Source organism: Neltuma alba, unplaced genomic scaffold (assembly GCF_004799145.2).
Source record: "Neltuma alba isolate B1F8T4 unplaced genomic scaffold, ASM479914v2 tig00004680_pilon, whole genome shotgun sequence".
Classification (NCBI taxonomy): Eukaryota; Viridiplantae; Streptophyta; class Magnoliopsida; order Fabales; family Fabaceae; genus Neltuma; species Neltuma alba.
In genome coordinates this window covers 31,646-48,394 of record NW_021633812.1, presented here as the reverse complement: position 1 = coordinate 48,394, position 16,749 = coordinate 31,646, and the positions used below count along the sequence as shown (strand labels likewise).

The 16,749-nt window shown below is 33.3% G+C and overlaps 2 protein-coding genes across 2 annotated transcripts; both read right to left on the bottom strand.

Annotated features, from left to right (window-relative positions):
• Positions 1–1,329: 1,329 nt before the first annotated feature.
• Positions 1,330–8,985, bottom strand: LOC114745442 (cucumisin-like). The gene is made up of 11 exons (XM_028933598.1): positions 8,902–8,985; positions 7,214–7,302; positions 6,747–6,842; positions 6,278–6,532; positions 5,104–5,617; positions 3,745–3,848; positions 3,597–3,658; positions 3,451–3,491; positions 3,114–3,233; positions 2,778–2,991; positions 1,330–1,859 (listed from the first exon to the last, which is right to left on the bottom strand). The coding sequence occupies exons 1-11, from the start codon at positions 8,983–8,985 to the stop codon at positions 1,330–1,332; spliced, it is 2,109 nt and encodes a 702-aa protein (XP_028789431.1).
• Positions 8,986–10,927: 1,942 nt separating this feature from the next.
• On the bottom strand, positions 10,928–15,309 carry LOC114745441 (cucumisin-like). The gene is made up of 9 exons (XM_028933596.1): positions 15,215–15,309; positions 14,988–15,082; positions 14,524–14,758; positions 13,884–14,397; positions 13,316–13,419; positions 13,015–13,225; positions 12,690–12,812; positions 12,354–12,567; positions 10,928–11,457 (listed from the first exon to the last, which is right to left on the bottom strand). Exons 1-9 carry the CDS (start codon positions 15,307–15,309, stop codon positions 10,928–10,930), a joined length of 2,121 nt encoding a protein of 706 aa, XP_028789429.1.
• Between the last annotated feature and the right edge of the window lie 1,440 nt (positions 15,310–16,749).

Genomic DNA, 16,749 nt, shown 5'->3' with positions numbered 1-16,749 from the left:
AAAAAAATATCAATTTTCAATGAAGCTATTGGGAAGAACATAAACATAATCGTGAATGAGTTCACACTCTTGAACGTTACTTCTCACATATATAGCAGAAGAAAATCAATGGTTCTACTTGACACACACATAGATCCTCATTGTCTGAGAGAGAAAAGTCCATTACATAGGATGATCCATGAAACTAGGAATGTTCTTTCAACAAAATTGACGAAATCCACTGCTGTTGTATGCTGTTATTGTACGTTCTAGGATGGAAGGGCTGATCATATGTGTCAAATAGTCCCTTTATTTTGTTGGAGGAAACAGTATAATGAGTGAAAGAACACAGGGAAATAATATTACCTCCAGTCTGAATTATAAAAACTCATTTGTAGATTACAACGAGGTTCTATAATTAGGATTGAAGGTAGTACATGGTAAGTTTGTGGAGAATAAGCAAATTTATAATTTAGACTCCTAACATTTGTATCAAGTTTGAATTTGTGAATAAATTTGAGATTTTGTTTTAAAATAAAAGCTTCAATTTGATCACCTATTGGAAAATATACAAGCAATTAAATTTGAGAATAATTGTGTAAGGACAATAACGTCAATATATAACAGCTTTATTTCAATGTATACATATTTAATGAACAAAATTAATGTCAGATCATCGCATGATATATCAAAACCGAACCATGGTGACACTAACAAGACAATAAACTGGTTTCACTACACGCAGTTAAAAATTAGAGTGCTCTTTTTGTGAAGGATCAATTAAATTAAAAACTTTCTGCTAATTACCTACGTCAAATGATTTAATTATGTCGTTAACCTTGCTATAACAAATAATTTGCACTTTATTATTCAAGAGAAAAATCATAAAAAACTTTCACCACGGAAAACTCATAACAGAAATAATCGCATCACATATTGATATTGTAGTACTCTTCCGGTTTTTAATATAAGACCCATTTAACTAATTTGATTAAATTAAGAAAGTTAGTTAATTATAAGAAACGTGACACATTTTTCCTAAAACACCATAATCATTTTTTTTAATATCCATCTCCCTCTTCTATTTGATTATGGTTGAGGGAGTATCCATAGGGGTAATTTAGAGAAAACTGATAAATATAAGAAATGAGTCTTATATTTAGTATCAAAACTAACTCAACAATTACGTCTTATATTAAAGACCAGAGGAGTATTATATAACAGCTTGTAGTCATATAAAATCACATCAATGTTAGTACGTACGTGCAAATCATCATATCAATGCACTCTAAAACCATAAAGTAAACCAAAAGTACGTGAGGAAGCATCAAATCCTGAAACCTTATCCAATTAGTTATCATCAATATTATATAAGAACACCGCAATAGGGCTTCTCACTTGGTAGGTGCCATCATCCCAGACCAAAGAAGCAGAAGCTATGGAAGTTACAAATCCACTGACACTAACAGTAAACGACAGCTTCTGTCCCGAGGAAGTGAACGACAACCTTGGAGGATTTACTTGTATGTCGATTCCTTCCGGAGCAGTCAGAGTGGCCTCATATGTGGAAGTTGGTGACCCAACGTTTGTGACAGTCCTTTTGAAAAGTCGGGTATCGAATTCAGGAGAAGTAGTGGAGACAGCAAAAGAAGGGTAGTTTAAATCCCACACACTGCCATGAGTGACTCCAAAACAATTGTTACTTTCTCCAGTTACAACTTGAAGCAGTGAGTCATTGTAACCTTGTCCACATAGGAAGTTGATGTAGTCGGTTTCATTAGCATCGTATACTAAACCAGGATTTAGTGCCTTGGTTAGATTTATATGGCCAGACCCATATGCAAACTCAGCATCGTTCTTTAGAGATTTCAATGGTGTAGCTGTGATTTAAAAAAGATAAAGAAAAAAAATTCTGAGTGTAAACGGATCCATGGGAAAACATGTGTTTTGACAGTCCGTTACTTTTTCAAAAAGATCTTGTTTTTTTTTTTTTTTTTTTCCCGTGAATTAAAGATCTTGTCTTTTAGTATTGATCTGATGGCTATCATCGCACCACTTCATCATCTGCTCAGCAGGCCAAATAATATAGGGAAAAATCATTATTTGGTCTTAAGGAAGAAATGTAATTATCAAAAAGTCTCATGACAAGAGAATGGCAAGTTTGTGTAGCAAAATGACAATCACATCGATGCTGCTCATTTGTCATGGTTATATTTTTTTCCTCAGACTTCATAGTGGTTTCCCTAATAATATATGCCAAACTTGATCTATTTGCACCCTCGATATGCCATCTACTTACAGCATATTATGTGACATGACAACAACGATGAACATCTAATTAAAATGAACAAAGAAGTCTTTTATGAATACTCCATCTAATTTTAAATGTAGGATCTAGGTAACTGATTTAATTATAAAAATTAAAAAAATTAGTTAAATTAGTTATTTGTAAGAAAAATATGTTTATTTTTCTAAAATACCCCCTTTAATCATTTGCATTAATTGAAAGTTATCCCCGATTGATTCAAATCCCTTTAATATATGCAATTAACATGGATAATTTAAGAAAATATTGATAATTTGATATACAAAGTTGGATTAGGTCTTAAATTTATTATTGAAACAAGCCCCTAAACTAAATCCTACATTTTGGGATCAGATGGAGTACATTAAATTAGATACTATACAATGGATAACATGGAACCAAAAGAATAGCATAGAAGAAAACTTCTTAGTTGGGCCGAGTCAATTATAAATCAAGCTGGACAAGAGTAATGAATAATCACATACACACACACCTGTGGTCATAATAGCAGACTTGATTGCTGCAGGAGACCAAGAAGGATGGAAGGATTTGATGTTAGCAGCTAACGCAGTAACATGAGGGCATGCCATTGATGTCCCTGGATCGAAAAAATATTCTAGTTGTCTTTTGTCTCCTTTCACTGCAGAAGGAGGTGAATTTGGAGACCATGCAGCCAAAATATCAGATCCTGGTGCTGCTATGTCTGGCTCTATTTTATTATGGTATAATCCAAAATTATTGTTTCAAACCAGCAAGTTAGTCCACATAGTTATTACATGAATCTATATCACTCAAAAAGTACTTAAAGCAAGTAAAGAAGTCAATTTACTTTGAGAATGTCAAGTGTAATCAGGTTGGAACCCCTGGAGGAAAAAGAGGCTACAAAAGGAGCTAAGTATTGTTGAAATGGCTGCTCTTCAACATGGCTGCAGTTATGTTGTTGCAGTTTCTGTCGTTCGTTTCAAAAATTTATGCATATTAGGGTTTGCTAATGGAAAAGAACAAGTCGTCTTTGTCAATCCCTTCAAAAAATACTTTTGTGCTTTATGAGACAAAAAAGGTTCGCATATGTATCTTGCACCACACGAAGTCAATTAAACGTTCGTTAAACTAAAAAACAATAGGTTTGTGAGATGGTGGAAATTCTGTTACTTCATCTAGGGCACGAGGCGTAAGATATCACCATTCACTAGATTAACGATAGATGCTGGCAAGGCAAAAGCAAAGGTAATATCAAGAAGTTCTCCTTTAAAATTTATTGAGACTCCAGTAGAACCAGAGGCAAGTCCAATTTATTGGGGTAAATAATAGCCATCACAAACAACTATTTTTCCCTTCACTAAATTCTGGTCCATTGAGTCTCTTAAGCAAAGCCTGCGCCAAATATACTTTATTTTAAGTAGTTATACAGACAAGGGAGAAGGGGCCTTGTGAGATTCAGATCAATGAGTCTGGAGTACCTAGATATAGAGCTATTATACCCTTCAAGGGTGTTAGGCACATGCCCACGATAGACTACTGCATACTGAATATTATTCAAGTCAAAGGTATTTAATGAATTTCCCTGTAAAAATCACAACAACTGTCACACTCATTGTCAAGTAAACATGAAACTCCTCATCATTTCAAAAAGGGGTATTCACATAATGAAAGGTTAAATGACTTAATATTCCTTTAGTTTTATTTGTAAGACATTTTCTACATGTTTGCTCAAAACAAAAAAGAAAAAATGACAAACAATACTTTTGAAAACACTGAATCACAAATGAAGGAGGTTGAATTTCAAAATACTAAATCCAACCCCTTGTGCTATTTTGAAACTTTTGAATGTTGCAAAATGATGCCATTGTACCTACCCGATCAGTGATTACTCTTGTTTAGCTATTGACTGTATTTAGTTTCATTATCAGCTACTTTTGTTTTTAGAGCTTCGATGACAACTTGTGTTTAGCGATTGGCTATTCTAGTTTTGTTTTGACTACTTTTGTTTCTAAACCTCCGGTGACTATTTATTATTCTAGTTTTATTATTGACTACTCTTGTTTTGCAATAGTAGTAACTAAAGCTCTTAATTCTTTTTTGAATTCTTGGAATAAAAGTTGCCCACAATGATACTAGAAGTAAATAGCCAAATGAGAGTAATCACTAGATTTGTTGAAACAAAAGTAGTTAATAGCAAAACTAGAGCAATCAATAGCTAAACATGAATAGTTGTTGAATCTTTCCAAACAAACATAATTAATAATTAAACAAGGACAGTCACTAGAATTAGCTGCCAGAGGAGTAACTGTCGTCGAAGCTCTCACAGTTGGCCTCCTTAGGTGGCATTTTAAGAAAGAAAGGGGAAAAAAACGAAAGTGAGGTGAGTAGCATCATTTCACAACATTTTGAAAATACTAAATTGGTTCAACTATACTAATTTGGCCTGGTATTTTAAAATTCAGCCTCCTAAATTTGGCATTTAGCATTTTTTTAAAGGTATTTTTTTTCATTTTTCCATTAAAAAAACCCAAAACCAATTAATTTTGTATTAGAATTTAGTCTCATTTCAACTTTATTTCTATTTAATATACACTTTTAAGAAAATAACAACATATATATAAAAACAAATCAATGGGTAAAATTGTGCATTTGTGAAGTGATTTATATTAAGAGCAAAAAAAAAAAAAACCTTTTCTCTCTCTGCTTATAAATAAAACCAGAGGAATATCTTGTATATCGGTGAGAATTAAGTATTTTTAAATTTTCTAAAGTTCAAACGCAGGAATAAGAAATCATGTTGGTATCAGACACGGAAAACAAAGGCGATTTAAATTTACCTCAAGAACAATATCATCCCCAAATTTAATCTTGGTGAGGAACTCTCTATCAATGGTAGTGGCAGCCACACAAAGAGACCAAGGAGCCACATTACGCATGGTCGTAAGTTTGGGGCCACCGTTGCCAGCAGAAGCTGAGGTCAAGATCCCATGTTTCATCGCATGAAAAGCTCCAATCGCAACAACATCATTGAAATAATGATGAGCTAATGTACTTCCAAGTGAGGCAGAGATTATGTCAACCCCATCAGCGATTGCTTCATCGAAAGCTGCAAGAATGTCTGCATCTCGACATCCATCGGACCGACAAACCTTGTACACTGCTATTCTTGCTGATGGCACACCTTCTCTTGCTGTTCCTAAGCCCAGACCATAGAAGCTTGCTGAGCTCACAGCTCCACCAGCAGCTGTTGATGCAGTGTGTGTTCCATGGCCTCTAGAATCTATTGGAGACATTATATCATTTTTACCAAATTTTTTGTCACTTCGGAAATATTTTGCCCCAGTGATCTTACTGCACACAATTTAATTTTGAAACTAAATACTTAATAGATATGTTCCACGAAAATATAACGAAGATGCCTTCTTGTTGAAACATATATGTGGTGAGGCTCGCGTTATATGTGTGCCCACTCATATTATGTAAATATCTTTCTACTTGCAGCAACAAGAATAGGTCGGTAGAATCCACCTGACATATAAGATCCACCCACTTTTTAATATGTCTTTCTCTCTCCTTTTAGCAACACAAAATTGTTAGCATATATAACGTATACCAGACAAGCAGTTAATAAAAATTCCTTTTTGAGCCAACATGAAAATGCATTTGTAGTAATAGAAGAAGCTGCCTTGCTGTTCAGGCATAAGGAGAAATTCTGATTCCATCTCTATGTAAGGAGATAGACATTTGTGGTGGGTGAGACTCAACCTAATGTGCAGGCCCATCCGTCTTACATATCTATCTCACTACTTGTAATAATAAAGAATTAGTGGGCGGAGTCCACCCTATCTATACCTCTTCTTACAACACTATGTTGTAACAACAGATAATTAGGGTTCATAAAATTAAGAGGCACATATATAGAGTATGAATGAAAATTTCCCAATGATCAGCCAACATGAATATGATATGAGAAGAGTTTTCAAATGTAAAGAAATAGATATGGGAAGGTACTTGTTGCAAGTGATATTATAGCAGGATCCCTTCCATTTAGGGGGTGGAGGACCAAATCCAGAGTCATTAAAGCTTGGGTAGTCAGGCCAGATTCCAGAGTCAATTACTCCTATTATTATATCGCTCTCTGTGCTTGATCTTTCCACTTTTTCTGGAAATCCTATGAAGTCCCATGATCTTGTAGCGTGTAGATGCTTCTTTTCATTTGGGAATATAGCAATCACTCCTTCCATTGCTAAAAACTCAGAAAATTGACTATCAGAATCCATTACAGAGAATAAAAATCAAATTACATCCCAGTTTTGATGATGACTCAGTTTGATATTGGACATCACTGGCAATGTTATGAATGCTGGATTAAGTCTCTCTTTTAGTTCTTTAATCAAGCCAACAGATTATGTTTCGAATTAAAGTTTTTGACATATAAATATCTAAATCTAGTTTAATTCACTATGTGATTTTTAGTTACCAGCAAACTTTTTGAACATCTTCTTTCTTGAGCGCCGCAACGAACCCTTTGATAGACCTCTTGTAGCTGTGTACAAGAGCATTTGCTGTTCCATCACTAACACATAACATTTGAAATGTAATGTACAAAAAACCATTTGAAACTTCACTCTTATAAATACGCACACAGATATCCTTCCTTTTGTGGCTGAGGTGAGAATTAGTTGGGGGATAGATTTGGTTGTAAATAGAAAAACTCAATCCATTTTGTCCCTGATATTCATTGCTCGCAAACTAATTTAGTTAATCACTTATAAACTAATGTATAATCTAAAGTTAGTTAGATATTCTTTGGGAGATCAGGTCATGTTTATTATAATTAACTTATTTATCTAATTTATTTAATTTACCTAAATTAGTTAAGTACTTTTTATACTAGGGATCAGAAGGAGTATATTAATTGGTCCATAAATATATTTAAATACATACCTGCCAAGGGCTTGTTGGAGGATCCTCATGTGAAGCATTGACTTGGGGGCATCACGAATTGGAGGACTCCTGACATATACTAGATAACTCTGCATCACCAAATAGATTACTATAAAATTTATAACGACAAGAAAAGTATTCAGATATACTACTAAAAGGAAAAGTGAAACTCATCATATATGTATGTATGTATTGCAAGGATCATCACTTAATTTTTGTTTCTCTCCATGAATAATCTATAGGGAAAATTTTGAAGGAAAAAAACTTGAAGTGTTACTGAATTTACAATGTTATCCTTTTTTGTTAAAAAAAAAAAAGCCTCAGGTCACCCTCTTTGGCCAGCTGGCTGCCAATACCAGAGTTCAGGTGGGTCGCCAATCATAGGAGCTTTGACGATTGGCTGTCGAACCTCCGACAGCCGACAACTATTCTTTTTGAAATTTTGCAACATTTGTAATGTAATTAATAATTTTCATAATGATATTCACAACTTCATTAATATCATTAACCACATGTTTTTCATGTTTTTAAAATGAAATTTTTTCAACATTTATAATATAATTAATAACTGTTATAATAACATTCATAACTCTATTAACGCCATTAATTAACCACATGTTTTTCAAGTTTTTAAACTAAAAATCTTTTTAACATTTGTACATCACATTATTAACAACTTTTATAATAATATTCATAACTCTATTAATGTCGCTAACTACTTTATATGATAGAGTTTTAAATTAATATTATTAATTTAATAAAATAAATGCATATTAAGTACTCCCTCCGTTCCTTATTATAAGAGACAAATAACCGAAATACGTTGATAAAAAAAACAGTTAAAATTAGTTAAGAATAATTAATGTGTAAAAAGTATAATTTTTTTTCTAAAAATACCCTCATTAATAAGCAGAGAGAACATGAAGAGAATAATTAAATTATTAAAAGAAAGAGAAGTGGAGGGAGAGAGAGTGTGAGTTGGAGATAATAAATATGGGTAAAATAGGAAATCAACACAAAAAAGTAGAGACAACTTTTAAGTGTCTCTTATATATAGGAACATACTATAAGCATCAAATGTCTCTTATAATAAGGAACGGAGGGAGTATATCATAGTTTGGCAAGATTCCTATTCTCCTAATTTCCCCTAGTTTAAAAACATATCATGTAAAATGGTTAATAACATTAATAGAGTTGTGAATATTATTATAAAAGTTGTTAATTACATTAAAAATGTTGAAAAAAATATTTTAAAAACCTAAAAACATGTGGTTAATTGAGTTATGAAAATTGTTATATAAGATGTTAATCACATTATGAATATTGAAAAAAGGTTAAAACAAAAGTCACCAGTTGTCAAAGCTCCAACAACCGATCATCAGTCAGCCACCAAAGCTTTGATGCCGACACTAGTTGCTAGCCGGCCAATGAGAGTGACTTGCACGGCTTTAAAAAAATAAATAAAATATTGTAAATTTATCAAAATTTCAAAATTTTGAATTAGTCATTTTGGCTAATTTAGAATTTGTTAAATTCAAGTGATCTTTTCTAGTTTTTGAAATTCAACTATTTTTTTTGGGAATTTTCCCTAATCCATAACTGTCTAGCTAATATGAAAAGCATAAGGATATAGATATAGCAAATGAGTAAGTAAAATCTTAAAAGTGATATATGACAGACATATTTGCCTTTGTGTTTTCCTGAGAATCTGCATCAATTGTGAGAAACATGGCTATGAGGGTAATAAGAAGAATCAACCAACATGGAGACATTGTGCCTGCCATTGAAGAGATCAGATTAAAGCTTGTGGTATAAGGGGAAATATAAATATATATTTATTTATTTACACACACAGATACCGCCAAATATAAACCTGAAGAGGCAATTTTGACTCCTCAATGTATTAAAAAGACGAACAAGAATGCATTTAGTGAAGACAGTACAGGCATGCGACTCTCTATTTTTATCAAAATATTTGTAATAACTCTTTTACAGATGAAATTTGATGCAAACAAAAGGACACTTTCCTTTGATGAAATATTGAAAAGAATATTTATTTTTGTTTTAGATTCCTGAAAACACGACGGAAAGCTTTCCCTCCATTATTACACTTCTCAGCTATTAGTTGATTTTTGAGTAGTCCAAATTTTATATTTTACAAAATTATAAAAAATAAACAAACCTAAGTTGCTAAAGTTTAATATAAACATTTAGAATTGCAGTGCAAAAAATGTAAAAAATTGATCCCATGATTGAAATATGTAGTAGAAATAAAGGACATGGATGAAAAATAGTTTAAAAAATGAAGATAACTAATACTTTTATTTGGGAGAACTTTTTGAAAAAAGCAATTTTTTTAATGTTTATTTTTTCTTAAAGAGAGAAGCCGAATTGTTTACCAATTACCATGGCACACAACAAGTTGTGATGATTTTGAGTTAAAAGACCAACTTACGACCTTTGGTTCTAGTTAGTTGGTCAAATTGTCCAAGAGGACAAGGTTTTGTTATTATTGTAAGTTTTTCTAATATACACCAAAGGAAATATCCATGTTAATTTAACTTAATTATAAAAAAAAATTCAGCAAGAACAACTACCTCTCTCAACCCCAAACAATAATACTACATTCTTTGTTGTAAGATATAAGGTGATTAGATGCTATAAATACAAAAGATACAATTTATTCTTTAAAATACGCTTGTTTATGAAGAGTGAATAGATCGTTAATGCAATGCACTAGTTAATAATTAATGGAGATAAAAATAAAAATAACACTAAAAATTTTAAATAAGCTATTAATGTCTTTCATGCATAGAGTCAGGAGAGTAAAAATAAAAAGAGCATGAGAAAGTAATAAGCCAATAGAGAAGAGCTCGACGAAATTAGACTTTTCTCCATTTATTGTTAGCTAGAAGAAAACTTTCATGTGGCAGCCGTACAATGGAATATACTCATCGTTACTTCAAGAAATACATTTCTTATTATTGTGAATATTGTGATAATAATTTTTTCTTCCAAGTTAATTTTGTAATCTCCATGATCTTTGAATTGAATTTACCTTTCATTAAATACAAATTCAAGATGAACAAACATTTTCATTATCCCGAATGAGTTCACAACCTCGAACGTTACTTCTCACAAATAAATTTGCAGAGAAAGAGAAAATTCATTATGTAGACTCCTAAGATCTGTATCTAGCAGTTTGAATTTGCAGATATATAAAATAAAAGCTTCAATTTGATTTTAACACACACACACACACACACACACACACAAAAGCAATAATTAACTTTAAGAATAATGTGTGAGGCTAAATAATGTCGTCGCATGGTATCAAAACCGAACGATGGTGACAATAATAAGACAAAAAACCGGTTTCACTACACACACACACACACAGAGTTGAAAATTAGTGCGCATTTTATGAAGGATCAATTGAAAACTTTCTGTTAATTACCTTGCTGTAACAGAAATAATTTGCATTTTATTTAGGGGAGAAAGCATAGAAAATTTCATTATAAAGAACTCAGAAGAGAAACGATCACTTCTATCACGGATTAATATTGGAGAATTATATGACATCTTGCAGCCATATACTACATATAAAATCACATCAACGTTCGTGGAAAAAATCACAAGACCGTACCAATGCACATTAAACCATAAAATAAACCAAAAGTACACATCGAAGCATCAAATCCTGAAACCTTCAACTTAATTATCATCAACATAATATAAAAACACTGCAATAGGGCTTCTCACTTGGTAGGTGCCATCATTCCAGACCAAAGAAGCAGAAGCTAAGGAAGTTACAAATCCACTGACACTAACAGTAAACGACAGCTTCTGTCCCAAGGAACTGAACGACAACCTTGGAGGGTTCACTTGTATGTCGATTCCTTCTGGAGCACTCACAGTGGCTTCGTATGTGGAAGTTGGTGACCCAACATTGGTGACAGTCCTTGTGAAAACTCGGGTATCGAATTCAGTAGAAGTAGTGGAGACGGCAAAAGAAGGGTAGTTTAAATCCCACACACTGCCATGGGTGACTCCAGAACAAGTTTTGCTTTCTCCGGTTACAACTTGAAGCAATGTGTCATTGTAACCTTGTCCACATAGGAAGTTGATGTAGTCGGTTTCATTAGCATCGTATACCAAACCAGGATTTAGTGCCTTGGTTGGATTTATATGGCCAGATCCATATGCAAACTCAGCATCATTCTTTAGAGACTCCAATGGTGTAGCTGTGATTTTTTTTCAAAAGAAAATTATGAGTCCAAAGGAATCCGTGGGAAAACATGTGTTTTGACAGTCCCTTATTTTTGTCAAAATTAAAGGATCTTGTCTTTCAGTATTGATGTAACGGCTATAATCACCCCACTTTATCATTTGCTCAAGAAGCCTAATAATGTAGGGAAAATCACTATGTAGTTCTAAAGAAGGAATGTAATGATCAAAAAGTCCCATAACAAGTTAATAACAAGTTTGTATAGAAAAATGACAACAAGATCCTTGCTACTCACTTATGATTAAGAATCTTTGGCGGTGACATTTTTTGCTTGGACCTCATAATGATTTCCTCAAAAACATACGCCAAGGCCTATTTAGCTAAGGCTTTGTCTAGCAGGCTAATCTTGATCTACTTTCACCCTTAATATATATGCCATCTAATAACAGCATATTATGTGACATGACAATAACCATCTAATTAAAAACAAATAAGACTATATTGACTACTTCCTCTAATTCTAAATGTAGGATCTAGATAACTAATAAAAATTAGGATAAAATTAGTTAATTAAATCAGTCATTTGTAAGAAAAAACCTGTTGACTTTCCTAAAATACGCGTTTTACCCATTTGCGTTAATTGGAAGTTATCCCCATTAATGTAAACCCCTTTCATATATACAATTAATAGGAATAGTTTACTGAAAATCTTATAGACAAAGTGGATTAGTTCTTAAATTTATGATTGAAACAAACCCTTCAACTACATCCAAGGAGACGGAGTGCATTAAATTAGATACTATACCATCGATAACATGCAACCAAATGAAAGGCATAGAAGAGATCTTCTTAGGTGGGCCAAGTAAATTATAAATCAATGTGAACAAGAGTAATGAATAATTATCTATATACCTGTGGTCATAATTGCAGACTTGACTGCTGCAGGAGACCAAGAAGGGTGGAAGGATTTGATGTAAGCAGCTACCGCAGTAACATGAGGGCATGCCATTGATGTCCCTGAAGCGATAGAATAATCTACTTGTCTTATGTCTCCTTTTACTCCAGAAGGAGGCGAACTTGGAGACCACGCAGCCAAAATATTTGATCCCGGTGCTGCTATATCCGGCTATATATTTATTGATATTATACAAAATTGTTGTTTCAAACCGCAAAGTGTTAGTCCACATAGTTATCGCATCAATCTTTATCACTCAAAAAGTATATCAAGTAGGAAAGAAGTCAATTTACTTTGAGAATGTCAAGTGTAACTAGGTTGGGACCCCTTGAAGAAAAGGAGGCTACAACAGGAGCTAAAGTATTGTTGGCCTGGCTGCTCTTCAATATGGTTGCAGTTATGTTGTGGCCGATTCTGTGATGTGTTTCAAAGTTTGTAAATATTAGGGCTTGCTAATTGAAAAGAATAAGGGGTGTTTGTCAAGCCGTTCAAAATTACTTCTGCGCTTTATAAAACAAAAATCTTTTCACGTATTTACACGAAATCAATTAAAAGTAATGTTAAACTTAAAAATAATAGGTTCGTGAGATGGTAGAAATCTCATTACCTAATCCCAATCATGTGGCGTAAGATGTCACTATTCACTGGATTGACGATGGATGCTGGCAAGGCAAAAGCAAAACTAATATCAGGAAGTTCTCCTTGAAAATTTATTATGACTCCAGTAGAACCAGATGCAAGTCCAATTTTTTTAGGTCCATAATGGCCATCACAAACAACTATTTTCCCTTTCACTAAATTCTGGTCCATTGAGTCTTCTAAGCAAAGCCTGCACCAAATTTAATGTATACTTTATTTCAAGTAATTATAGATAAAAGAGAAGAGGCCTATTAGACTCACAAAAATGAGTAAGAAGTACCTGGATATAGAGCTATTATAGCCTTTAAGGGTGTTTGGTACATCCCCACCATAGACCAGAGGATACTTAGTGTTATTCAAGTCAAAGGTATTTATTGAACTTCCCTGCAAAAATAGCAACTATCGTCACTGTTGTGTTAAAAAAAGAAAAAGAAAAAGAAAAAGGGCATTCACAGAATGAAAAGTTAAATAAATTAATATTCCTTTAGTCTTCTTTATAAAGTATTACCACTTGCAACATGTTTCATCAAGGCAAAAAGAACCTCAAAACTTTGTTCATTTTGCATTAAAATTTAATAAAATTTCAACTTTATCTATATTTACTGTATATACACTTTTTCAAAAAAAATAATAATATACAAAACAATAAATTAGGAATAAAATTGTGCATTCACGAGGTGATTTATATTAAAGACAAAAAAAAAATCTATCTTTGCTTATAAATAGGACCAGGGGAGTGTCTTGCATATGAAAGGGAATTAAATATTTTAAAATTTTCTAAAGTTAAAACACAGGATAAAAAATCATGTTGATATCATAAATGAAAAACAAAAGTCTTTTAAATTTACCTCAAAAACCGTATCATCCCCAAACTGAATTTTGGTGAGGAACTTTCTATCCATGGTAGTGGCAGCCACAGAAAGAGTCCAAGGAGCCACACTAATGGTGGTCGTAAGTTTGGGACCATCGTTGCCGGCAGAAGTGGAGGTCAAGATCCCATTTTTCATAGCATGAAAAGCTCCAATGGCAATTGAATCACTGAAATAATGTTGAATTGATTGACCTCCAAGTGAGACAGAGATTATGTCGACCCCATCAGAGATTGCTTCATCAAAAGCTGCAAGAATGTCTGCGTCTTGACATCCATCGGACCAACAAACCTTGTACGCTGCTATTCTTGCTGATGGCACACCTCCTCTTGCTGTTCCGAATCCCAGACCATAAAAGCTTGCTGAGCTCACTAACCCACCAGCAGCTGTTGACGCAGTGTGTGTTCCATGGCCTTTAGAATCTATTGGCGATATGATATCATTTTCACCAAATGTTCTGTCACTTCGGAAATATTTTGCTCCAATGATTTTACTGCACACATTTTAAGTTTGATCACAAATAGTTATAATAGATATATACCATATTATGAATATGACGTGAGATGATGTGTGAAATATAAGAGTTTCCCAACGTAAAGAAATAGACATGGAAAAGTACTTGTTGCAAGTGATATTATAGCAGGATCCCTTCCATTTGGAGGGTGGGGGACCAAGTCCAGAGTCATTGAAGCTGGGGGAGTCAGGCCAGATTCCAGAGTCAAGTATTCCTATTATTATATCACTTTCTGTTCTTGATCTTTCCACTTTTTCTGGAAATCCTATGAAGTCCCATGATCTTGTAGTGTGCAGATGTTTCTTTCCATTTGGGAACACGGCAACCACTCCTTCCATTGCTGATGACAACCCAAAGGGAGTTGATTATTAGAATACATTACAGAGAATAAAAATTGAACTACATCCTGGTTATTGAACATTTGCAATATTATATATACTGGATTAAGTCTCTGTTTTAGCTCTTGATCAATCAAGCCAACAGATTATGTTTCAAATAAAAGGGGACAACGTGACAAAGTTTTTGACACAAAAGATCTGGATCTAGTTTATTATGTGGTAATTTATTACCAGCAACTTTCTGAACATCTTCTTCCTTGAGCGTCGCAACGAACCCGTTGATACACCTCTTGTAGCTGTGTACAAGAGCATTTGCTGCTCCATCACTGACCGCACACAACATTTGAAATGTAATGTACCCAAAAAAAAAAAATTTGAATCTTTTCTCTTTACTTCCTCTTGTCGGGAAAATGGGAGTATGTTAATTACTCCATAAATATATTTATATACATATATACCTGCCAAGGGCTTGTTGGAGCATGCTCATGTGAAGCATTGACTTGGGGGCATCACCACTTGAAGGGCTCCTCATATACACTATATAACTCTGCATCAACAAGCAGATTAGTAGAAAATTTATAACGACAAGAAACGTATTCAGATATACTGCTGAAAGAGGCGTATTCGAACCAAATGCATTTGGAATAAACTTGTTTCTTGGTCTCACATAGAAAATTCAGATTCTTTATAATCGCAAATCATTACAGTCAGAAAGGCAAAAAGAGATGGGAAAAGAAACTGATAGATATATATTAGGGGGGTGGGAGTGAAACTTATCATATAAATATACTTGTACAGATCCCTGTACTTCTTTTGTTTCTCTCCTTGAACAATCCATGTAAACGTCTAATTTGCAAAGCACACAGATACAGATCATCTAGCTAATGACGAAGTATAATCTTAAAAGTGATGATAGAGAGATATTTGCCTTTGTGTTTTCCTGAGGATCTGCATCAGTTGTCAGAAGCTTGGCTATGAGGGCAATAATAAGAATCAACCAACATGAAGACATTGTGCCTAACGTTGAAGAGATCTTGGACCAAAACTGGTAGTAAGCATATAGAGTAGTACTGAGGTTGGAAGGACTCGCCAACGTGTGTGTGTGCAGAATTAATATATACGAACGAATATAAACCAGAAGGGGCAATTTTGAGTACTGCAAGTATTGAAAAGGCGTTGAAGATTGCATTTATAATATTAACTTGGTTATGAAACGAAGACAGTACTACACGCATGCGACTATCCATTTTTTTCAAAATATTTGCATTAACTCTTTTACAGATGAAATTTGCTGTTAGCAAAAAGACACTTTCCTGTTTGATATCGATCAGCATTTTGAGAATATTTATATTATGGTTTTAAATTACTAAAACGCAACCGAAAGCTTTCCCTCCATTTCACATATCTCGACCTCTTTGGTTAAATTTTGAGCGGTCTATATTTTATATTTTACAAAATTATTATTATAATATAAATTATTAAAAAAAAAGTAAATCTAAACTGCTGAAACTCCATCTAAACAATTTAAAATTGCAGTAAAATTTTTTTTTTTTAAAGAAAAAGTTGATCCTAGGGTCGAAAAGCGCAGTAGAAAGGAAATGGAGGGGAACTTAAAAATGGAGAGAAGTCAATTCTCTCTAAGATGATAGATGAAAAATAGTCTACGAAATGAAGATAATTAATAATTTTAATTGGGAGAACTTTTTTAAAAAACAATTTTTAATGTTTACTTTTTTTTCCCTTAAAGGAGAAGCCCGAATCATTTGCCATGATACAAGTTATAATGACTTTGATTGAAAAAACGATTTCTGACCTTTAGTTCTAGCTGGTTGGTCAAATTATCAAAAGGACGAGGGATTATTATTATTGAGTTTTTTTTTAAATACACCAAAGGACATATATCCATGTTAATTTAACTTTAAAAAAGGAAAAGTCATCATTATCCTTCTATTGGAAGCAACCATATTCATGTCATTGTTAGATATCCGTTCCT